This window comes from Delphinapterus leucas, chromosome 16 (assembly GCF_059928025.1).
Source record: "Delphinapterus leucas isolate spDelLeu-1000000601 "Yukka" chromosome 16, BTC_Dleu_Yukka2, whole genome shotgun sequence".
Taxonomy (NCBI): domain Eukaryota; kingdom Metazoa; phylum Chordata; class Mammalia; order Artiodactyla; family Monodontidae; genus Delphinapterus; species Delphinapterus leucas.
The window spans coordinates 53,184,164-53,210,639 of NC_143144.1; the positions used below are offsets into that span (position 1 = coordinate 53,184,164).

General features: G+C 38.1%; 1 protein-coding gene across 3 annotated transcripts in view; it reads right to left on the bottom strand.

Annotated features, from left to right (window-relative positions):
- IDE (insulin degrading enzyme) overlaps positions 1-26,476 on the bottom strand; it is a 167,425-nt gene that overhangs the window by 120,279 nt on the left and 20,670 nt on the right. For 2 of the 3 annotated variants that reach the window (XM_022569341.3, XM_022569339.3), the window contains exons 2-4: positions 9,918-10,102; positions 8,362-8,569; positions 5,163-5,332 (exon numbers count right to left, since the gene is read on the bottom strand). In XM_022569341.3, coding sequence (XP_022425049.1) covers positions 5,163-5,332; positions 8,362-8,569; positions 9,918-10,102 — 563 coding nt within the window. Of the gene's footprint in view, positions 1-5,162; positions 5,333-8,361; positions 8,570-9,917; positions 10,103-22,091; positions 22,195-26,476 lie in introns of all 3 variants that reach the window. The other variant, XM_089897924.1, reaches the window with a different exon arrangement.

Sequence of the window (26,476 nt, forward strand, 5' to 3'; positions counted from 1 at the left end):
ACTTCACATGCACAACCTCTTTTAATCCTCACACCAACCTGACATGGGAGGAAACTGAGGCTTACAGAAGCTAAGAAACTGGCCCAGAGTCTCTCTCAGCCATTCAGTGGTACAGCAAAGATACAACCTCAGCACAGCCCACCTTCAGAGGACAAAACTTTACATCACGTAGGAATATGCTAGTGGGAGGTGGGATTCCTGGCTGAAGTCTGAGGCTAGGAGGATCACACATGGAGTCAATGAAGACGTGTGTGTGGAGACAGATTTAGCACATAATATCTACAAAAATGACTTTCAAACAAAGTAAATGACTCAAAACAGCCTTTGCCTATTTCTCTAGTGAGCTGTTTTATCTTTTACTTATTTACTTATAGAAGTTCTTATCTGCTATATGCTTTGCAAATATCTTCACTGGGTATGTGCTTGTCTTTTGTTTTTGTGTTTCTATTGAACAGAAATGTTAAGTTTTAATGAAGTCAAATTTATCTTTAAATCTATGGCTTATCTTTACCTCTAAAAATATGGTTTGTGCTATGTGTGCTTGAGAACGCTTTTCCTATCTTAAGATTTTTAAAAATTCTCGTATATTTTCTTCTAAAAGTTGTATAAAGTTTTCTTTCTATAATTAGGTCCAGTCAACCTGGAATTTATTTTTGTGCATGGTGTGAGATGAGATCTAATTTTATTTATTTCTACATAGATAATTGCCACTACACCAGTTACTGAAAGGTCCATCCTTTACCTACTCATTTGTAATGTACCTCTGTCTTATGTCAAGTTTCCATACACTTGTGGATATGCTTCTAGGGTCTATAATCTATTCTACTGTTATCTTCAGGTATCCTTGCACCAGTTCCACTACTGTAACAACTAAAATTTTGATATCTGGTAGAAGTAGTGCCTTCTTTGTTGTTCTTCAAAATTATCTTAGCTCTTCTTGGCCCTTTACTCTTTCTTATTAATTTTATAATCAGATTATAAAATAAAAACTTCTAGGGCTTTCAAATGGCACTACACTGAATTTAGATAAATTAGGGGTGAAATAACTGTGTAATGTTGAGTTTACCCATTCACGGACATGGTTTATCTTCCTGTTTACTCAAGCTTTTTTTTTTTTAATTTATTTTATTTATTTATTTTTGGCTGCATTGGGTCTTTGTTGCTGTGTGTGGGCTTTTCTCTAGTTGTGGCGAGCGGGGGCTACTCTTTGTTGTGGTGCATGGGCTTCTCATTGCAGTGGCTTCTCTTGTTGTGGAGCACGGGCTCTAGGCGCGCAGGCTTCAGTTGTTGTGGCACGTGGGCTCAGTAGCTGTGGCTCGCAGGCTCTAGAATGCAGGCTCAGTAGTTGTGGCACATGGGCTTAGTTGCTCCATGGCATGTGGGATGCTCCTGGACGAGGGCTCGAACCTGTGTCCCCTGCATTGGCAGGCGGATTCTTAACCACTGCACCACCAGGGAAGCCCTACTCAGGCATTCTTTTATATCCATTATATATTTCTTGCTCTTCTGTTAGAGTTGTTTCTAAATACCTTATAGATATTTTTATATTGTAAATGAAATAATTTTTCCTGTAGCATTTTTCTAATTGATTACTATTGATACAAGAATGCAATGTTAGTGTTTCTCTTCTTTTGGCAACGCTGGTGAATAATCTTATTTTTAATGACTGATTTGAAGAGTTCTTGAATTTTTTATGCAATCATATGGAAATAAGGGAAGTTTCCTTTTGCTTCCTTTCAACCTCTTACTTATCACGTTTTTTTCCCTTAACTTCCTGCAATGACTAGTACCTACGGCACAACTGAACAAAAAATTGATTAGAGGGTATTCTTGTTTTGTTTTTGCCTTTCAACAGAAATCCCTTTGAAACGTCAGAATTAATCATGATGTCTGGCATAGGTTGTTATCAACTCGAGAGTTTTTTGTTGTTTTGTTCATGAAGGAGTTTTATCAAATGCTTTTCCTGGGTCTATCACTGCCTATGAAATGACTGCCTATCACTCTGAATTACTTAAACTGTAGGTTGGGAGCCACTCGATTGTGCTGAAATAAATTTAATGTATTGGCAGACCAGAATTTTTTTTTAAAAGAAACAGAATATAACAGAGGGTACCAGACTACATCTGAAAATATAAGAAAGATATTGTTTGGTAAAACTTTTGTTTCAGTTGCTTACACAAACACACATACATGTGCTCTGAGTAAAATATGCTTCTTACTGTGGGTTATATAAAGAAAAAGTACTGTTAAGGACTAACATTTTATTGTAAGGTTTTCTTAAAAATACAGAACACAATGCTTGGTTTTTGTTCATTTAAAAATACCCAGCTTTTCCTGATAGTAAATAATAATAATATTATTAAAATAATATTTTAAATATTAATGTTAAAATAATAAATCATAATCCCTTGATGGACAAAATGGCCCACATTCACAGAAACATCTGAAGTTACTAAAAAATAATAGAAGTAAATTAAGTATGAATTTCTGACAAGGATTCTTCTGCAAGAATAACTTCTGCAAAATTTTATACGTGTGTAATTTCTAAGGTAAGGGTATACAGCTTTCATCATACTTTCAAACTTGTCTGTGACCTTAACTATCGACAGAACCTCTACTCCAAAAAGTTCAATGTTAGTTTTTCTAAACTGAGTAGGTAACTTGGTATTTGCATTACTTATATCACATTTTCTGTACTTTTGTACTGAGTCTGGCTAACTCACCTCTTAGCTGTTTATATTACCTCATATTTCGCTAACTGCCTAGCCTTGTCAGTGGTTAAAAAAGAAATATGCTCTTAAACTCCACCTCTATGTAACTGACCTCATTCAATGTTTTTCTTTGCCCATCACTCCCGAAACCTTCTTCTAGGACATTTTAAGATTGTTTCTTGTTTGTGACCAGAGGTAATACTGCTCACCTTATTCACTGGATTTATTTCTGGAAGATCTGTGGCTGCTTCCTGATTATGCTGATTGTGATTTATCACCAGTGAGACTATTTAAAAGAAGGCAACTCCCAAAGAGGAGCTCTAACACGTTCTGCACAATAGCAGCACTGTTGGTGGAGGTATCTAACCTGCCAAAGGGACCATTTAAAGGACAACACTCATTTGGATGTAGTAATTTGAAATTTGGTTTTTAAAACTCAGTCCCTCTTGATATACCATGTGTGCTGATGTCCTCTACGAAAGCCACTTTTCAGATAATTAATCATTACATAGACATTTTAGAGACCACAATATCCACCTTAGCAGTGATGCTGTCACAGGGTGCCAAATATTATAAGTCTAAAGAACAGTATCACTGCTTCTAATTACGATTTTTAAAAACTCCTATTTCTATAAAGCTATGCTAATTCCCTGGCTGCTGCTAGATACATTAGAATGGTATCCAAACTGAAAGAAAGCTGTCTTTATAGTCTTTTTTTAAAAGTTCCCCAAATTAACTTATGTAATAAGCATAAATTTTAAGTACACTAAACAATCTATTATTTTTATGCTATTTCATAATCCCCAAAGCAGTATTTTAAAATCACAGCAACCTTTTTTTTTTTTTTGCGGTACGCGGGCCTTTTACTGTTGTGGTCTCTCCCGTTGCAGAGCACAGGCTCCGGACGCGCAGGCTCAGCGGCCATGGCTCACGGGCCTAGCCGATCCACGGCATGTGGGATCTTCCTGGACCGGGACACGAACCCTTGTCCCCTGCATCGGCAGGTGGACTCTCAACCACTGCGCCACCAGGGAAGCCCCCAAAGCAACCTTTAACAATGATTACATCTGGTGAAGTGGTAATGGCAAGAGTAGATGAAGAAAAGGGCAACTTTTTGTTTTTGCTTTTTTAAAAAAAATACTTTTGTATCATTTAAATATTTAAATTAAATGTACTTTTTAATGAAAAACTGAATAAAGAAAAAGGGTACAATTGTAAAATCAAGAATCTCTATATTTATTTTATTCTACTCCCTGTTACTCCCCACCTCTAATCTCCTACCAGGATGTTGTAGCACTTTGAGAGCAGGGACCTTGTGTGTCTTCTATGGTCATGCCCGGAGCAGACGCTATGCATCTATCTACCTGTAGATAGTAGAAGTGGAGGTGATGGGAGCAGGGGGGTTCAACAAGCCTTGAAGTGAGCATTCTATTTACTCAGAATAAAGAGATCTATTGTCTCCTCCCTTTGAAATGCTGGTTAATATCTACTCACAGGGACTTCCCTGGTGGTCCAGTGGCTACGACTCCAAGCTCCCAATGCAGGGGGCCCAGGTTCAATCCATGGTCAGTGAACTAGATCCCACATGCCGCAACTAAGAGTTTGCATGCTGCAACTAAAAGATCCTGCATGCCGCAACCAAAGATCCCACATGCCACAACTAAAAGATCCCATGTGCTACAACTAAGACCCGACGCAGCCAAATAAATATTTTTTAAAAATATCTATTCACAGCTCTAACTGCTCTGTTCCTTAAACAGTCAGACCCCTATTTGTATGGGATGGCCAGAGTAACCTCTAGAGGGCTAAATAACTGCTTATGTCACTGTTACTACAATTTTGAGAATATCATTCCACGTATTACGTACAAAGTCCAATGCCAGAATCGCTCTGGTGTACACCTGAAAATTACATAATATTGTACATCAACTACACCTCAATTTAAAAAAATATCCAATGCCAAGGGCCCAACTCCTGTTGACATCCTTCTTTTTGAACTACAAGCCAAAATGTTACTCATCTGTTAAAGGAATTATTACCACTTCATTCTTACTATTTCTAAAATCTAAATTCAATTCTATCACCTTGTTATCCAACAAACTTGCTTCATATTTGGTCACTCTTCTTCTCAATAAACTATCACCTTCTCCATGAAGCTCACATACCTAAGTTTTAACCTCTTCTTAGGTCACGAATCACATATAGGTACCTACATAGGGACCTGCCAGATAACATATGTGTAGGCGCATGGTTTAAGAAATACCAAGTAGTAACAATGATATAACAACCATTTATCAGCTCCAGACTCTGAGTTTATGAACAACAGGGTAGGTGGGAACAAGGAGTTCTGCAATCTTCTATCCTGAACTGTAAAATACAATACTGGGCAAAGGGGCCATGGTTTAAATGAGGTCAAGGAGAATGGATGCATTAGAGCCGCAGCTGACAAACCTGTTCCAAATTTGCTGAAGGGGTGTTTGGGATTCCCTGTAGCTTTTTCCAACTGAAAGAGTCTCCAAGCATCGTTCATCACATTCTTTTCATGTTCTGAATCAACTGCATTTACCTCTCTGTCTTTGCAACTCTCATCAAACAAGGGGCACAGGAAAAACTGTGCAAACCTAAGGGTAAGAAACATAATTAACAATTTGAAAGCTGTTATTTTAAGTGGCCTTTTAAAAATATGTTTAAAAAAATATGTTTGAAACTTAGATAGGAAATATGAATTCTACAGAATAAGAAAAAACTACCATTCCTACTTAGAGAAAAGGAATATAAGTTCTAAGTAACAAAAAATATAATATCATACATATGTAAATTCAGAGAACTCTACACCAGATATGTTAAATAATTAGTGAAAATATAAAAAGATTAACACCTCTGATTCTGACAATTGCCATGTGTTGTTACCACACCACCAAGCAATTCTCCGACACCAGCTGGGTGGCCTAAAATTCAACTCAATACTGGTATCATCAGATCTCACAGGTCCTACAAGGCTGCCCCCAACTTCAAACACCAATTGCAAGTCCAGGTTGTCACCTGGGCTTCTGACCAACTGGCTGTAGATCAGAGGTTCCCACGACCTCCTTCCTCCTCGGGTTCGATTAATTTCCTAGATCAGCTTACAGGACTCAGAGAAATGTTTTACTTACTAAATCACTGGATTTATTATAAAAGGATATGATTCAGGAACAGCCAGATGAAAGAGATGCATAAGGCAAGGTATGTGGGAAGGGTATGGAGCTTCCATGCCCTCTAGGCAGGCCACCCTCCCCAAATCTCCATGTGTTCACCAACCTGTAAGTTCTCCAAACCTCGTCAGGATTGGGTAAATCACTGATCACTGGTGACTGAAGTCAATCTCCAGCCCCTGGACTGAAAGTTCCAACCCTTAATCACAGGGCTGGCTTCCCTGGCAACCAGCCCCCAACCTCAGATTATCAAGGGACTTCCCCAAAGTCACTTCATTAAAATAACAAAAAGCAACCTTTGGCTCTCATCACTTAGGAAATTCCAAGGGTTTTAGGAGCTATGGGCCAGGACCAGGGACAAAGGCCAAATATATATTTCTTATTATAAACCACAATACAACAACAACAAAAAGTCAGGGCAGACTTATGAGACAGAAGCAATGTATTTAAGACTTACAATTCGGCATGTCTATGAAAATCCCTGTTGTATATGCCCAATTCTCCAAGAAAGGAAAAGGCAGGTGATGGTTCTTAGGCAATAAATCTTAAATTTACAGTTTTAAGTGCAATTTCACTAAGACTCAGGCATTTTAGGACACACTAAGTGACCTATTTTTAAAAGGTTCTATCTGAATATTTTTCCTTCTTATAAAGAAAAGGAAACAAACTTTAATTAGTGGAAAAAATAATGGAGTGAAAAACCTATGACACAGTAGTTTGACTAAGACATAATTATGGGCTTTTATGAAATACTAAGAGAATTTTAAAAATTTAATAAGCAGTGGTTCAACAAATAACATGGCATGGAACTTTAACATAAGTAACCAATATGCTTTTCTTGAGGCTATTCTTTAATAGCAGTACCAAAGCTGAACTAAGATTCCTTTAGCTAATAAATTAACTCTCCTATATCAGGTTGCAATTTAAATCATGATTTCATATACTAATAAGTCTTCTTAAGAAACTTTAGACCCCATCTTATAAAAAAACAATGTCCAGAATTTAGATGAAGCCAAGAGAAGAGGCTCTGTCTGAATGCGACTACTACTCAGTGGGCCTAAGAGACTCCTGGGTTTATAAACATCTCATCAACTGCACCTCATCGTCCAGCCGTCAAAAAGACTGTTACCATTACTCGATATTATTTTAAACACATAGTGAATACAATCCCGTGCTAAGTACTTTACGCATACCAATCCAAAGGGAAACTCCATCTATCCGGAGCCTATAATCAAAGATATATGGAAACAGATAATTCTAGACATATAACCACTTTTACCTACCTCAATTCAGGCTGGGAAAAGTGCCTAATAGCTACATACCATAGTTGGACAAGTCCACATAAAGGGCCATGATTTTGACACAGTATAATCAATATTTTTGAAAGATGCTCTATATAAGTGGTTTTTTAACTCTGATCCAAGTAACAGACATCCTCCATCAAACAGAGATCTATTATATGAACATCTGCTGAAGCATTTGTAAAGCAGGAAATTAAATTCAGTGTATGATCCCAGGGAACTCATTAATGGAAGTCTTCTGGGAATACATACAAAAGACGATTACACCTCAAAGCTGCTGCCTGAAGACTGAAACATAAGCTAGAATAAATAAGAAACAGGCTACTCTGACCCAGTCCTGTATCCTGAACCCATGCCCTTGTTCTGTTAATGTTCTTTGTGCTACAGAATAAATTCAAACTATTAGGTTTGAAAAAAAATTACTATTAATATAAGTAAGCAATTAAAGCTGAGAATTACTAAAACTGTGAAGTCAAACTTCATTATAGACCCATCAAAAGGCTGCAGAATTACATCTTCTTGGTAACACAGAAAACTGTAAAAATTCACCACAGGAAAAATTACACTTTGAACAATGAATCAAATCACTGATATGATAAAAAATTATATACTGTTAGCTGTATAGAAAATTGACCAAGAAATTAAAATAGCCTAATGGAGCTTGCTCCAGAAAATACTTTCACAAAATGTCCCCAGGGCTGAAACAGCAGGTCAAAACATTCTGTATCCACTAAGTAGTCCTTGAGGATTGAGGAACTAAAGGATAACAGAATATTTAAGTTCTAGCATTCTGGAACAGGAGATGGTTGAAAGGAGATCCATGACATCACTACAGTTTATTCTTCATCACATGCTTCATATGTAACACCAGTTAGAATGGGAAGGCCTGGTGAGAATTTTATAAGTCAATAAAATATTTTGTAGGCTTAAAGTCTGGTTTAAAGTCATGCCATTATTTTTCCTCTACCACAAAGTAAATATACGACATCATTCATTATTTTCTTTTTTATAAAATCCAGAGGGGGAAAATACTGGTTAAAATATCTTTTGTTAAGCTATAAAGCTGTGAAGACATCTTTGTAAAAATATTAATTATTATTATTAACATGATAAGTGAACACAGGTGGATAATTCATAGGGTATTTTCAGCATTACCTGTCTAGGGCACCTTCTAGGTGTTCATGAGAAACATCAAAATAGTAATTGGTATGCTCTCCACTAGTAAAGGCATTTGAACTTCCTGCATGCTCACTGAGAAACTGGCTGTATTCATTTTCTTTAGGGTATTTCTTTGTTCCTAAAAATAGCATATGTTCACAAAAATGACTTAAGCCAGCAATATTTTCAGGATCTGACAAGGAACCTGAAAGAGAAGAGAAAATATATATATATAATAAATCATTTTTTTATATGTTGAACGCTATGGAGTACAGATGAATCACAGATGATTTGGAACTTCTGTTAGCATGATAACTCCAACCACAGTCAGAGAAAGTTAAGCATAGGCTACTCTAAATGGTGCAGTTCAGATTCAAGCCCCAGCTTTTGACATCAGTTAGTTGGTGGCCTTGGGCAGATACTTAACTCCTCTGGACATTAGCTTCCTCACACATCACACTAAGAGGAAGAGTTGAATTCACTGTTTTAAAGAGCTAGAAACTTTCTAGCTCTTATATTTTATTGCAGGAGACAATATAGCATAGTGCTAAGAGCATAAGTTTGGGGGTTAGCAGCTCTACTAGCTGTAAAACTTTGAGCAAAATATTTTGCTTCAGTCACTTTTTTTTTAAATTTGTTTATTTACTTATTTTATTTATTTTTGGCTGCACTGGGTCTTTGTTGCTGGGCGCGGGCTTTCTCTAGTTGCGGTGAGTGGGGGCTACTCTTCGTTGTGGTGTGCAGGCTTCTCATTGCGGTGGCTTATCTTGTTGCGGAGCACGGGCTCTAGGCACGCGGGCTTCAGCAGTTGTGGCTCGTGGGCTCTAAAGTGCAGGCTCAGTAGTTGTGGCGCACGGGCTTTGTTGCTCCGCATCATGTGTGATCTTCCCGGACCAGGTCTCAAACCCCTGTCCTCTGCATTGGCAGGCAGATTCTTAACCACTGCACCACCAGTGAAGCTCTCAGTCACTTTTTGTATACATACCTTACTTAGAGAGTTGTGCAACTACAAATTAGACGATAATTTGCAAAGCACACTGAGCTGTGCTTGGCAATAATTATTTGTTCAACTTATGATGGTTATTATCTTATTTTCCCAATTCTAAAATGCCATTGAATTAAATAAAAGCTTTTCAGAGAGGAAAAAAAGAAACTAAATGTACATATAAATAAGAAATAACTTGATTAAAGCAGCATTAAATGTGGAAGAAATGTGCACACAAGAATTTAGGAAATATGGTATTTCCTAGTATATCAAAAGTTTATAAAGTAAAGGCATTAGAACTGTCACTGTTTTAAAGGATAGGAATGAATTTCCTTGCTGCTAGGTCACCTTAGCTGGGAACCTAACAAGATACTTTTGGTAAATGTAAGGCGATTTAACTTAGACAACTGTAGATTACCAACAGCTGTACAGGACTACTGTACAAAGTAAGGTACATTGAACTGGTAACTACCAGGTCTCCATTTGCACAAATATGGAGAGTTCTAATAATTGTCAACATTAGGTCAATGAAACTGAACAAAGCTTAATTCATAATTTTAAACTGTACCTATGTGTACATCAAGTGCTGCTGATGATTTATCTGTTGTGGGATCACTGATGAGAAGTACTTTGATCCCATTGGCCAGCTCTAGTCCACGGTATTCTCGCTTGTCTTCAGGAGATTTGATGATATGATTTCCTACTCTCTTGATAGCTGGATTATTCATTTTGCTGTAAGTCTTTTTTTGGAAACTGAAAAGAAATAAATTATTAATTGTTGGATTGTGCTTTTTTCTTTTAATGAACAAAGAGTAACAAGCAAAACCATATAATATATCATCAGATTAAAAAATGTGTACAGTGAAGTACAACTGACATACAATATTAGTTTCAGGTGTACAGCACAGTGATTCATCATAAACTGATCACCACAATAAGTCTAGTAACCATCTGTCACCATACAAAGTTCTTAAAATATTATTGACTATATTCCCTACATCCCCATTGACTTATTTATTTTATAACTGGAAATTTATACCTCTTAATCACCTTCACCTATTTTGCCCAACCCCCCGCTCCATCCTCCCCTCTAGCAACCAACAATTTTTCCTCTGTATCTATGAGTCTGTTTCTGTTTTGTTTGTTCACTTATTTCGTTTTTTGGATTCCACATATAAGTGAAATCAAACGATATTTGTCTTTCTCTGTCTGACTTATTTCACTTAGCATAATACCCCTCTAGGTCCATCCGTGCTGTTCCAAATGGCAAGATTTCATTATTTTCATGGCTGAGTAATATTCCTGTGTGTGTATATGTGTGTGTGTGTGAGGTATGGTACACAAACACACAGACACACACACAGACACACACACACTGGAATATTACTCAGCCATGAGAAATAATGAAATCTTGCTATTCGCCATTCATCCATATCTTGGCTACTATAAATAATGCTGCAACGAACAAAGGTCTGCCTGTATTTTTCAATTAGTGTTCTCATACTTTCTGGATAAATACCCAGAAGTGGAACTGCTGGATTGTATGGTAGTCCTATTTTTAATTTTTTGAGGAAACTTCATACAATTGGTGCATTGCATGAAGTCCACCAATAATGCACAAGGGTTCCCTTTTCTCCATGTCCTTGTCAACACTTAATTTGTCATTTTTTTTTTCACATTTCTTTGTACCTGTCTTGTGATAATTGGCAATTGGCACTTCTTGCTTACATTGATTTGTTAATATTTCTGATTTCACGGCTTCACATCTCAATATTCAATTATAAATTCATATTCCAAAAGTTACACTAAGATTCAGAAAGATCCAAATATAAAATGAATAATTCAAGCTTTCAATACAGAAAAAATCATGTTCACATTGGTTTTTTTTTTAATTTAAAGTAACAATGGTTCTTAATTGTTGTCTTTTTGATAACAGCCATTCTGACAGGTGTGGGGTGGTTTTGATTTGCATTTCCCTGATGTAGTGATGTTGAGCATCTGTTCATGTGTCTGCTGGCCATGTGTATGTCTTCCATGGATAAATGTATATTCATTTTTTAAATGTCCATTTTTTAAATCAGATTGTTTTTGATATTGAGTTGTGTGAGTTGTCTGTATATTTTGGATATTAACCCTTTATCAAATATATCATTTGCAAATATCTTCTACCATTCAGTAGATTGTCTTTTCATTTTGTTGATGGTTTCCTTAGCTGTGCAACAGCTTTTTAGTTTGATGTAGTCCCATTTGTTTATTTTTGCCTGAGGAGATACATCCAAAAAAATATTGCTAAGAACGATGTCAAAAAGCATACTGCCTATGTTTTCTTCTAGGAGTTTTATGGTTTCAGGCCTTACATTTAAGTCTTTAATCCATTTTGAGTTTATTTTTGTATATGGTATAGGAAAGTGATTCAGTTTTCCCAGCATCACTTGCTGATGAGAATGTCTTTTCCCCAATGTATGGTCTTGGCTCCTCCGTTGTAAATTAACTGACCCACATGTGAGTGGGTTTATTTCTAGGCTCTCTATTCTGTCCCATTGATCTATGCATCTGTTTTTGTGCCATATAGTTTTGATTACTATAGCTTTCTAGTATAGTTTGAAAGCAGGAAGCATGATAACTCCAACTTTGTTTTTCTTTCTTAAAACTACTTTGGTTATTAAGGGCCTTTTGCAGTTCCATATGAATTTTAGGATTATTTGTTCCATTCTGTGAAAAATGTCATTAGTATTTTCATAGGGATTGCACTGAATCTGTAGATTGCTTTGGGTAATGTGTACATTTTACCAATATTAATTCTCCTATCCATGAACATAATATAATCTTTCCATTTATTTGTGTCATCTTCAATTTCTTTCATCAATGTCTTATAGTTTTCAGAGTTCAGGTCTTTCATCTCCTTGATTAAATTTATTCCTAGGTATTTTACTCTTTTTGATGCAAATGTAAATGGGATTATTTCCTTCATTTCTCCTTCTGAAAGTCTGTTATTACTATACAGAAACACAAGAGATTTCTGTATACTGATTTTGAATCCCACAGTTTCACTGAATTCATTTATTAGTTCTAAGTTATTTTGGAGGAGTCTTTAAGGTTTTCTATATACAGTAGCATGTCATCTGAAAATAGTAATCCATTACTATGTTGAATAACAGTGGTGAGGGTGGGCATTCTTGTCCTGTTCCTGATCTTAGAGGAATAGCGTTCAGCTTTTCACCATTGAGTATTATGTTAGTTGTGAGTCTGTCATATATGGCCTTTATTATGTTGAGGTTATATTTCTTCTATACTCACTTTGTTGACAGTTTTTTCTTTTTCTTCTTCTTTTTTCTTTTTTTTGCTGTACGTGGGCCTCTCACTGCTGTGGCCTCTCCCGTTGTGGAGCACAGGCTCCAGACGTGCAGGCTCAGCGGCCACGGCCCACGGGCCCAGCTGCTCCGCGGCATGCGGGATCCTCCCAGACCGGGGCACGAAGCCGCGTCCCCTGCATTGGCAGGCGGACTCTCAACCACTGCGCCACCAGGGAAACCCCTGACAGTTTTTTTCATAAGTCGATGTTGAATTTTGTCAAATGGTATTTCTGCATCTGTTGGGATGATCATATGATTTTTATCCTTCGTTTTGTTAATATGATGTTTCATGTTGATTGATTTGCAGATGTGGAACCATCCTTGAATTGCTGGAACAAATCCCACTTCATTGTGGTATACGACCCTTTTAATGTATTGTTGAATTTGGTTTCCTAATATTTTGCTGAGGATTTTTGCATCTTTGTTCATCAGGAACACTGTCATGTGATTTTCTTTTCTTTTTTTATAGTGTCTGTATCTGGTTTTGGTATCAGGGTAACACTGCCCTTGTAGAATGATTTTTGAAGTGTTCCTTTTCCTCTTTAATTTTTTAGAATAGTTTGAGAAAGACAGATTGATATTAAGTCTTTTTTAAATGTTTGGTAGAGTTCACCTGTGAAGCTGCGTGGTTCTGGACTTTTGTTTGGAACTTTTTGATTACTGATTCAATTTCATTACTAGTCATCTGTCTGTTCAGATTTTCTGTTTCTCCGTGATTCAGTCTCAGAAGATTGTATGTTTCTAGGAATTTATCCATTTCTTCTAGGTTGTCCAATTTTTTGGCAAGTAATTGTTTATCACAGACTCTTATGATCCTTTGCATTTCTGTGGTATCAGTTGTAACTTCTCTTTCATTTGTTTTTACTTATTTGGGTCCTCTCTATGAGTTTGGCTAAAGGTTTATCAATTTTGTTTATCTCTTCAAAGAATCAGCTTTTAGTTTCATTGTATTTTCTATTGTTCTTTAATCTCTATTTCATTTATTTCTGCTCTGATATTTTTTATTTCCTTCCTTCTACTAACTTTGGGCTCTATTTGTTCTTCTTTTTCTAGTTCCTTTAGGTGTAAGGTTAGATTATTTATTTGAGATTTTTGTTTCCTGAGGTAGGCCTGGATCGCTATAAACTTCTTTCTTGAAAATGCTTTTGCTGTGTTCCACTGATTTTGGAACATTGTATTTCCGTTTTCATTTGTCTCAAGGTATTTTGTGATTTCCTCTTTGCTTTCTTCACGGGCCCACTGGTTGCTTAGCATCATGTTGTTTAGCCTCCATGTGTTCGTGTTTTTTCCATTTTTCTTGTAACTGATTTCTATTTTCATACCATTGTGGTCCAAAAAGATGCTTATTTAATATAATTTCAGTGTTCTTAAATTTTCTGACTTGTTTTGTGGCTCAGATGTGATCTATCTGGGAGAATCTTCCATGTGCACTGGAAAAGAAGGTATATTCTGCTAGTTTGGGGTGAAATGTTCTATAGATATCTATTGAGTCCACTTGATATAATGTGTCATTTAAGGCCAATGTTTCCTTATTGATTTTCTCTCTGAATGATCTATCCATTGATGTAAGTGAGGCTTTAAAGTCCCCTACTATTATTGTATTACTGTCAATATCTCACTTTACATCTATTAATATTTGGTTTATGTATTTAGGTGCTCCTGAGTTGGGTGCACATTTACAAGTGTTATTATCTTCTTGTTGGATTGATCCCTTTATCATTATGTAATGCCTTTTTGTGTCTTCCGTGACAGTCTTTGTTTCAAAGTCTATTTTGTCTGATGTAAATATTGCTAACCCAGCTTTCCTTTCATTTCTATTTGCATAAAATACCTTTTTCCATCCCTTCACTTTCAGTCTGTGTGTATCTTTAAATCTGAAGTGAGTCTCTTACAGGCAGCATATAAATGGGTCTTTTTTTAATCCATTCAGCCACCCTATGTCTTTTGATTGGAGCATTTAGTTCACTTACATTTAATTACTTACAGGGATATACCTATTGCTATTTTGTTAATTGTTTTATGGTTGTTTTTACAATTCTCTGTTTCTTTCTTATTCTCTTGTTCCTTCCCCTGTGCTCTGATGACTTTCTTTAGTGTTATGTTTGTATTCCTTTCTCTTTATTTTTTGTGTATCTGTTATAGGTTTTTGTTTGTGGTTACCATGAGGTTCATATATAACAAATCTGAAAATCTGTTTTGCTAGTCCTCAGGTCATTCTCAGAGATAGTTGTCTATATGTAGTTGTAGATTTGGTGTGTCCAGGGGAGGAGGTGAGCCCAGGATCTTCCTACTCCACCATTTTGATCCAGACTCTAGAGGAAACTTTTTATAGCCTATCTATAGCGCATAATCATTCCTCTCCTCCCTCTCAAGCATCATTCTTTCACAGAATGGTAACAATATTGTTTCTGTGGAGCCATATTTGTACCTAGGAGAACACATCGATGGGGATTTGCAACAAGACTGGTTGGGCCATGAGTTGGTCAGTGTGCTGACCTAGAAGAGTTTTCAATGATCAATAACTGCTTTCCCACATATTTCAGAGGTATCTACTAGAGTAAGGGAGGTGAGAAGTTGTGAAAGTATTATTATTGGGTTAGCCAAAACACTGCTCAAACTTATGATATCCAGAGATAAGGCAGATCTGGAACTGATGGGTCTGATATTCACATGCTCAAAACCTAGGAAACAACACCATTGAGGAAAAATCCTGTGAAGTCCTAATAAAAATAAGAGACCTGGGTTGTCCTATGAAGGCAGCAAAAGCAAACACATAAAAACAAACAAACAAAAAGTTGGAAGGACCCCAAGAAACTTTTGTAATCTGGTGAAGAGTTGAATGTCTGAGTAGGAACAGTCCAATGATCTTAAACAGAGATCCTTGATAATTTCTCTTACAAAGGACTTCACTTCCTCTGATAGTCTTCTCCTTTCTTCTCTAGGAAGGCTGGAGTTACACTGATGGGAAGGGACCCATCCCTTCACTGCACCCGTAAGTTGGTATGACTGCAGTGAAGGGATTTTCCAGATCTGCAGTATGTATGTTTTTGAGACTAAGAGCGAACGCTATTTTTGTCTATGTTGGGGACGGCTTAAGAGACAAAAACTGAACCTGCTATTATTAGTAGGTCAACATACTAATCGGGTAAAGCCAAAAACTTATCCGAAACTACAGAGAAAAAAATAAGCCTGTGCTAACACATCTGCTTTTTACCTGGAACACAAAAGAAGTGGATCTAACTGCTCTTTAAAGACTGACAGACATCCAGATTTCATGGTAAATCCAGATTTAATGGTAAATCAGATAAAATTTTTATTTTTCTGTGTTAAAATCTCTGGAGATTGGGACTTCCCTGGTGGCGCAGTGGTTAAGAATCAGCCTGCCAATGTAGGGGACACGAGTTCGCGCCCTGGTCCGGGAAGTTCCCACATGCCAAGGAGCAACTAAGCCCATGCGCCACAACTACTGAGCCTGCACCCTAGAGCCCATGAGCCACAACTACTGAGCCTACATGCCTAGAGCCCGTGCTCCACAACAAGAGAAGACACTGCAATGAGAAGCCCGCACACCACAACGAAGAGTAGCCCCTGGTCGCTGCAACAAAAGAAAGTCCGCACACAGCAACGAAGACCCAATGCAGCCAAAAATTAATTAATTAATTAATTATAAAAATTGGTACTGGAATGTGCCTATGTTTAAATTAAAAAGTCTCTGGAGATTAAGAGAGGGAAAAATCCAGTTTGCTTCTCTCAGAATATCTTTCTCTATGAAATCATCTGTGACTAGTCTTCTGGGTAACAACTGATTAACTAAAGAGGTTCACTCTTATAAAGAATGTCCCCTAACCTACTGTATAGCACAGGGACCTATATTCAGTGTTTTGTAATAACCTATACGGGAAAAGAATCTGAAAAAGAATAGATATATGTATATGTATAACTGAATCACTTTGCTGTATACCTGAAACTAACACAACATTGTAAATCAACTATACTCCAATATAAAATAAAAATTATAAAAAAAATATGTCCCCTAGATCTTCTTTTGAGGAGAGTATTTGGAATTCTGGATATCAACACTATACGTCATACTAAATGTGCAATACTTATTTTTTTAAAAAACACATAGTACTTTATAGTATTAATAATCTTGCCCTCTTTATAGTAAAAACTAATTTCTTTAAAAATAAAGCATAAAATATAATACTAACATTTTGGAGCTATAAGGCTACCATGGACAATTCAAAAGCAATTTGAAAGTGAAAAGGCATTATTATTATTAAGAACTCCTTTCTATTTCATTAGCTATAAGCTACTTAAGTTCAATATCAAAGACAAATTAAAATGTCTAAGTGGAAAGTCTTTAAATAGTGCTCTGTTGTTAAAAAAAAATTCTCAGGGTAATAAAAATGGTCTGTCTAAGCCTCCAAAGAAGGTCACAACAATAATAATCCTGGTTAAGGTATTTCCCAAAAGACAACCTATTTGGACTGCAGCAAATGCCTTTGATACACAGCTGGCTTCAAAAGCTTTAGTTTGGGTTCAACATACATTACTATTTTAAAAATGAGTTCCAACCTAACAGCAAGATTAAGATTAAATAAGCCACTAGGTAGCCTCCATTAAGACCCCCAGCAAGAATGACAGCATTAAAAGGCAACATTAGGGCCTTCCCTGGTGGCACAGTGGTTAACAATCCGCCTCTCAATACAGGGGACACGGGTTTGAGCCCTAGTCCAGGAAGATCCCACATGCCTTGGAGCAACTAAGTCCACGCGCCACAACTACTGAGCCTGTGCTCTAGAGCCCGCGAGCCACAACTGCTAAGCCCACGTGCCACAGCTACCAAAGCCCGCGCGCCTAGAGCCCGTGCTCTGCAATGAGAAGCCACCGCAATGAGAAGCCCTCGCACGGCAATGAAGAGTAACCCCTGCTCGCCGGAACTAGAGAAAGCCCGCGCGCAGCAACGAAGACCCAACACAGACAAAAATAAATAAATAAATTTATTATTTTTTTTAAAAAAGGCAACAGTAAAAAAAAGCTCCATGTGTACCAAAGAGGATGCCTAAGCTCCCTCCTGTAAGGCTCTACCAGGAGGGAGGGAGAAGGTTGGAATTCTCGTGATGGATTCCACTAAGTGGGAGCAAAAACCAAAGGCTATTTATTTTGGTTCCATTGCCATTGCTTATACCCAGCTCCCTCTACTGTTTGCCCCAGCTAGTTTGATCTAGGGGAACCAAGGGTTACAAATGATTAAAATGCAATGACGATGATGATGATGAAGAAGCAAGCTCTAAAACTTCTGTTCAATCCACAACCATAGTCAGGAAATGAAATAGAGCTCACTTTGGTGAGACAAACTGTCTTATTCTGTGGGAGGTGAAAAATTCATTATAATTAAGATAACCACCCTCAACTATATGCTACATTCTGTACTTTTTTCAGGGTTTAATTTCCCTTGTCCAGATTTTCATTTGCTTAGAGGAAAGAAAATGATCACAGTCCATCACAGGCATGTATGTAACTCATGTGGACACCGAAGCTATGTCCGTTTAATATTCCTGGTGTGGTTAAGAGTAAAGAGATGGATTTTTTTTTCTATGAATCAAACATAAAAATTAACCCAACTACTTTTAGACATCTGTACACCAGATCAAGGGCAGCTATAAATTTCTAAGCTGGCAATGCTCCCAAATCAAATATCGTGACTTCCTGAGGAAGTAAAAGCTAAAAGAAACAGTAGAGACGTTTCCAAACAAGACCCATCCCCAGCAATCCATATTCAATAGGTACAGTCTGCCTTTACCTACAGCATATCTATCAATATGTCATACGACAATTTGATTCTCACCTTCTGGAGAACTGAAGGAAATGATCAGGAGCTCCTCTGATGATGATGAATTTCTCAACAGCTTGCCTGTCTGAATTTATACTGATGGGATCACATGTCTACCCATCTCAGCTCCCTCATTAGCATTTTATTTATTGCAAATGTTCTCCAATATGCACCAAAGAGCAAGCAAGCAAGTAGTGACTTTTAGATGACAAGCTAGTGCTAACTCAAATGCTTTTCTGGACATCTATCTGATATTTTTAACCTGTCGAAGTCAAAATCTTGGAAGTAATACAGGGACATTATCATACAACTTCATAATTAGGCACAGAATTGTCAGTGTTTCACATTCTGATAAACTGGAGAGATGTTTAGCAATTACAGCATATCTTGTAATTTTGTTCATAATTTAAAACAGTGACTAAAATCACAGAAGGTAAAAGCTGGAAAAGCCATTAGATGTTATCTAGTCCTTTGTAGCTCTTGAACTGGCAGCACTAGCTCTTCTTGTAAGCTTGTTAAAAATGCAAAACATTAGAAACCACTAGAGACCTCCTAAGACAGAATCTGCAGTTTTAACAAGATCCCCAGGTGAGCTAGTCCCCTCATCTTACTTAAAAGAAAACTGAAGAGCACTTGTCCAAGATTATACAGCAAAAAGTTACAATTAGGACTTAGCTCTTAACTCCCAGTCCTGTCCACCTAAGCACCCTGATATCCAAACAAACAGTTAAGGTCCAGACACCACACCACACATGTTGGCTACAAAGATGAATACACCAGAGCCCTTGCTCTGAAGGAACCCAGACTTATGACAAGAGATGAAAACAAGACACTATTTTTTAAGTGTGGTGACAAAGTTATCCCCAGGGAACTATGGGAGTAATAAAAGGGGCATCTAACTCAGTCCAGGAGGGGAGACAGGAAAGAGAGTAGGTGAGTAGAAGCATGCCAGATAGCAGGAAGGGGAGACCTGAGCAAAAGAATGGTGGTGAAGAAAAAAATGTGAGGCATTCAGCGGAAAAACAAGAGCTTGATGTTAACAGAACTACAACCAGAACTTCCACTGAAAGATCATGGACTTTTATCTAGGCCTAAATTGCAGGTCTGCAAAAACAAATTCCCAAATAGATCAATTATAAATTCCTGTGCCAAGAGAAAAACTTTTACGCAAATAATCTTTTATTCAGATGACCCTTTACAGTCTTTTTTCTCACATCTCTAAGTGTTTCACAGCTGATTTAATAGAAGATTGAGCAAGTTTACTCTGCTGTTTGCTCCCTACCCACCCCCACAGCCCGAGACATATTTAAAGTTAGACCTGATCCATTTCTAATTTCTAAATGGATGACCTATAAACCTGAACAGGCAAATGATTGGGCTAATAGTCAAATTATAAATCAAAACCTCCCTTCTGTGGAATCCATCCATCCACTACCAAAACCATAGGTGGACGTGAAGCTTACCTATGGCACTCCTGAATGTGGAGGAGGTACCCAGAGAGAAAACGCCTCAAATCAGAACCACTCCACAAACACCCTTTCTTCCCTGTACAAGGCAGAGGTGAGTAAAACAGAATAGTGGTGATATGAGCCCTCGGATGTCTCACTATAAGACCACATATTCCCCAATACTATTCATGTTACCTGACCTAAAAAATGACATGTCTCAGGGAACCATCTACCCCAGCGGTCCCCAACCTTTTTGGCACCAGGGACCAGTTTCGTGGAAAACAATTTTCTACAGACGGGGGTGGGGGTTGTGGGGGTAGGAATGGTTTAGGCGGTAATTCGAGCGATGGGGAGCGGCAGATGAACCTTTGCTTGCTGGCCCGCTGCTCACCTCCTGCTGTGCGGCCCGGGTCCTAACAGGCCTTGGACTGGTACCGGTCCCCGATCTACCCCATGGCTCTTCACTTACAGGACCAGTGTATCTCACTTCATGCGCCAGACAGATCATAAAGGTGGGTATAAACTAAAATCCTGTCAATTAAGTCTTACTTCCCCACGATGTGATGCTCTGTCTTTGTTCCAGGCAGCATGTCCGCTGTTCTAACTCTCTGGAAAGGAGTTTACAATGAAAAAACAAACCCTTAAATGAACACGGGTTATTTTAATTTAAAGGAATCCTACAGCAGTATCATTTTAGAGAAAAGAGCTTTTGCAAATTTTGTTTTAGCTTTGGTACATACATATCAATGGTTGTTCATTCCAAAAGTGACAAGCTTAGCTCTGAACAATTTATAGAGACCTTATGAAGGTTTAAACAAATTAACAAAACCTCCATTTGATACCTCTTGCCACAGTTAACTACAGGTTTCCTACAGTTGTAGTTTGGGGGCCGAGGGTGTTTCACAAGCATCCTTCTTCCACAGGTAATTTTCAGGCTGTTAGAAAATGTTGAGATAGATGTCACTGTAGAAAACTAATCCTAACAACCACTCATGGAGGGGATATGGGGATATGTGTATACGTATAGCTGATTCACTTTGCTGTACAGCAGAAACTAACAAAACATTGTAAAGCAATTATATCCCAATAAAGACATTTTTTTAAAAATCGCTCGCATTTTAAAAGTGTCATATGCTTTATAAACTGCTCATTGAATCTTTCCATTCTCCGTAAGTGGAAGGTCACAGCAGCTGTTCATGGCCATTCTCCTCAATCCCAGATAAGGAAACAAAAGCTCAGTGATTAAGTGACTTGTCCAAGGTCATTCACACAATTGATTTGTGGCAAAGCTGGGACTATAATGAGGAAGCGTGGGAAGGGGAGGAGCAGAAGGTGATGCTTAAGGAAATCACATATGGCTTTCTTCCCCAGCTCCCCGTTATCACCCCCTCAGCCCTTCCCTGACCCCATTCTCCTCCCTTACAATCCCAAATAATAAAAACAAGGAAATAAAAATTAAAATAGGTCAAAATCATGCTCTAAGGAGATTTTTCAGTTTTTCACTCATTCCTCCCTATATAAAATAGAGAGAGGTAGTGGTAGGAGCCCGGAAGAATATTTCCAATCTGCCAAAGTAGTCCCTGGGCTGAGAACTATATTATCTACTTCACTAATAAAAAATAAAAAGGAAAATGTATGGTAGGTTTAAATGTACAGCAGGTTTAAAGAGAGAATTGTCTCTCTGTACAGAACTGTCTCATGGATGAAAGGGATTATGAAAATAATATTACAGTAGACATGGTAAGATTATATGTGATTTTTCAGAAGCATACATTAAGCCATAGGAATAGGGGAAAGAAAGAGAAAGTCATATAATCATCTTGGTACGTGCAAAAAAAGTATTTAAATTCAATAACCATTCATGTCTTTAAAAAAAGTCAGCAAACTAGAAATAGAAGAGAATTCCTTCATCTAGAAAAAACTACAAAAACCACGGCAATTGTCATACACAATGATAAAATAATGCATTCATTCTCCATCCCTACAAAAAAGATGCCACTATCACCTCTTCTATTAAACACTGTACTGGTAATTATGACCAGTCTGATAATGCAAGAAAAAAAAAAAGATGAGAAAGGAAGGGGAAAAAAACTAACATTACTCACAGGTGACATCGCTGGGCACACAGAAAATCCCAAGAATCTACTGACAACTTCCACTTCTGCGTAGGATATAATAGGTCGTGGCAAGCTGATTTAGCTTCAATAACTAGAAAAAGCCACAAAAAATTTAAAAATCACATTTTCATAGATGTTGGAGAGTTGTGGAAGCAATGAGGAGTGGATAAACTGGAATTCCAGAGGGGAGAGCCCTCTGAGGTGAGTGGATGATCATCATCTATTCTCTTCTCTGGAGGTATCTGCCAATTCTGGGTGCAGACTAAAGATCATACTTGACCCAAGAAGAAGGACTCTACTAAGGGAAGAGAAACAAATGAGGCTCTGGTGGGTGCATGAGCTTGGTTTGACAGATTAAAGCCCCAAGATGCCCCAAATTCACAGCTGAGTTTTGCCACAGGAGGTTTTCTGAGATACCACTACATACCAACCAGAATGGTTAAAATGAAAAGAATAAAAAACACCAGTGATAGAGAAGTCAGAGGGCAACCCAAACTCTCATACACTGCCGATGGGGATGCAAACTGGCACAACTATTTTCAAAAACTGGCAGTATATACATATGACCTAACAGTTCATGTATTAGCTATATACCCCATATAAATGCATTTATATGTTCATAGCAATACTATTCATAATAGCCAAAACTAGAAAAGATCAAATGTCCATGAGCAATAAAAAGGTAAATACACTGTGATATATTCACACAATGGAATAGTATATGACAATGAAAATGAATAATCTAGAACAAAGAACAAAAATAAGGATGAATCTCATTAATGTAAGGTTGAGTGAAAGAAGTCAGATGCTAGAGTAAGTGGTTTTTCTCCCATTTAAATAAAGTGCAAGAATAAGTAAAATCAAGCTATGCTTTATGTCAGGATGGTGGTTACCCTTGGGGGTAGTGGGTAGTGAACAGAAGAAAACATGAGGGGGGCTTCTGAGATGCTGACCATGTGCTGGTTATACAGGTATGTTCACAGAGGTATGGTCAGTTTGTGAAAATTCATCAAGCTGAACACATGATATATTTCGATTAAAAGTTTTTTAAAATAAGAGTTTTTGAAAATATAAAACATAGTAAAATAAAAGAGGAGGGAGATAAATGAATTACTCAAGGCTGTAAAGATCATCCATCAAAAATCATCCTGGAGGGACTTCACTGGTGGCACAGTGGTTAAGAATCCACCTGCCAATGCAGGGGACACGGGTTCGAGCCCTGGTCCAGGAAGATCCCACATGCTGCGGGAGCAACTAAGCCCGTGCTCCACAACTACTGAACCTGCTCTCTAGAGCCTGCGAGCCACAACTACTGAGCCCGTGCGCCTAAAGCCTGTGCTCCGCAACAAGAGAAGCCACCGCAATGAGAAGCCCGCGCACCGCAAGGAAGAGTAGCCCCCTGCTCGCCGCAACTAAAGAAAAGGCCACACGTAGCAATGAAGACCCAACACAGCCAAAAATAAATAAATAAAATAAAATTTTAAAAAAGTCATCCTGGAAATAGTACCACTTAGACACTGAGAAGTAGCTATCCATATCAAACAGATACTAAACTAAGAAGGCTCAGAAGAAATAACAGTCCAATTAACATAATAATTATCTAAACCTTCTCAGGTGTGTCCTGAGACAATTATTTCTTTTTTTTTTTTTTTTTTTGCGGTACGCGGGCCTCTCACTGCTGTGGCCTCTCCCGTTGTGGAGCACAGGCTCCGGATGCGCAGGCTCAGCGGCCATGGCTCACGGGCCCAGCCGCTCCGCGGCATGTGGGATCCTCCCGGACCGGGGCACGAACCCGTGTCCCCTGCATCAGCAGGCGGACTCTCAACCACTGCGCCACCAGGGAATCCCTGAGACAATTATTTCTGTTGATGTCCTCTTGGCCACAACAACTAGGAGACCCATGTCATAAGCACAGCATGAGTCAACTGAGTCAATAATATGTTAAATCATTTAACAAGTCTTTACTCATTATGTATGATTTGAAGGCTAGCTTTTAGTAATTACTTTAGACCCCAGTAAAGATTTCAAGATAAAACTTGACACTCCCAGCAACCAATTAAGAGTGACAAGCAATAAATGTGATCCAAATAAAAGCAAAATGATTAAACTTCAAATAAATAAATTCTCCCATCAATAATTTTCAACATTTACATTAAACAACAACTTCTAACCCAGGATTTTGGTTTTTTTACATCTTTATTGGAGTACAATTGCTTTACAATGGTGTGTTAGTTTCTGTTGTATAAGAAAGTGAATCAGCTATATGTATACATATATCCCCATATCCCCTCCCTCTTGCGCCTCCCTCCCACCCTCCCTATCCCACCCCTCTAGGTGGTCACAAAGCACTGAGTTGATCTCCCTGTGCTATGTGGCTGCTTCCCACTAGCTATCTATTTTACATTTGGTAGTGTATATATGTCCATGCCACTCTCTCACTTCGTCCCAGCTTACCCTTCCCCGTCCCGTGTCCTCAGGTCCATTCTCTATGTCTGCGTCTTTATTCCTGTCCTGCCCCTAGGTTCTTCAGAACCCTTTTTTGTTTTTTTTTAGATTCCATATATATGTGTTCACATATGGTATTTGTTCTTCTCTTTCCAACTTACTTCACTCTGTATGACAGACTCTAGGTCCATCCACCTCACTACAAATAACTCAATTTCGTTTCTTTTTATGGCTGAGTAATATTCCGTTGTATATATGTGCCACATCTTCTTTATCCATTCATTAGTCGATGGACACTTAGGTTGCTTCCATGTCCTGGCGATTATAAATAGTGCTGCAATGAACATTGTGGTACATGACTCTTTTTGAATTATGGTTTTCTCAGGGTATATGACCAGTAGTGGGATTGCTGGGTCGTACAGCAGTTCTATTTTTAGTTTTTTAAGGAACCTCCATACTGTTCTCCATAGTGGCTGTATCAATTTACATTCATACCACTAACCCAAGATTTGAATTAGACAGGTTCTTTTCTTTATTTTAAAACAAAAAAAGAATACTATATAAAGTGAACATTTCCTCAAACTCAGAATTAATTTTACACATGGGTCATCTTCCTCATAGATTCTCCATGACCTCAGGACAGCAAGGACAGTTCAAAGATCCCTATCATGGTCTCTAAAGATTAATTCAAATCACAGTCTAGGAAGAGTTATCAATCTGTAAATAATTCTCTCAAGACAGCCCTCCAAGGAAAGCAAACCGCAAACACTCATATTGTGTACAGAGTGGTGAATATCCATGTGAGGGCTCAGTTCCACTGACAGGTACACCCTGGTTCTAACAGAAAGAGAATCCTGCCCTCTTCAGTTAATGCTGATTCAGAAAGCTTGACCTGTACTCTGCCTTAGCATGATTCTCCATGCCAATACTGACTCAATGACCACTTCCAGACAATGTTCAGTAATTACATACCTTCACCTTTACCAAATGACCCCTATGCTGCTCAGATCCTGGATCCTATTGAACTCTTGGTCAAACGGCTTTGGGGCCTCATCTGGTACTGCCAGTCAAGAGTCACGTGAAGTGTTCATGTGGGTGCACTAAACTGACAGAGGTACCTAAAGTTGCATCAGACTTGGACAACCTTTACAGCTTTTCTCCTGTAATATAGGTATAAGTAAACTTCACCCAGGCAGTGTCTGGTACATAGTAGGCACCCACAAATGGTAACCTTATAATCATCACCATTGTTATGTTCCTAGGGTGGCGAGAAGCAAACAGACCACCTCAACAGTCACCATGTTATTACTGGCATTCTTAACATATACTCATGCAAATTCCAGCTGTATACTGTCATCTCCAGGACGGCCTGGTAAAAGGATGGTACTTTATAAGACTATAAGAAAAACAGGCAAATAATTATCCCTTTATAATTGCTATAGGCAAGCCACTGTTTAAAAGTCAGTGGTTCTCAACAGAACCACTCACTTCCCAAGGGGACATTTGGCAATGTGTCACAAATGAATTGTCACAACTGAAAGGTACAACTGGCAACTAGCGAGTCGAAGCCAGGGATGCTGCTAAGCAACCTACAATGCACAGGATAACGTTCATGACAAAATTATCTGGCCCCAAATGTCAACAGTGCTCAGGATGAAAGACCCTAGTTTATAGTTCTGACTTCATCATCCAAAAATAATGGATAACTGCAACCAATTTAATCCACTTAAAATAAAACCTGGAGACAGATTTATCAAAACACAGAAAGCTGTTATCTATTAAACTCCCACCTATTTATTTTTAGTTTTTAAAATTTATTTATTTTTGGCTGCATTGTGTCTTTGTTGCTGTGCGCGGGCTTTCTCTAGCTGCGGCGAGCGGGGGCTACTTTTCCTTGCGGTGCGCGTGCTTCTCATTTGGTGGCTTCT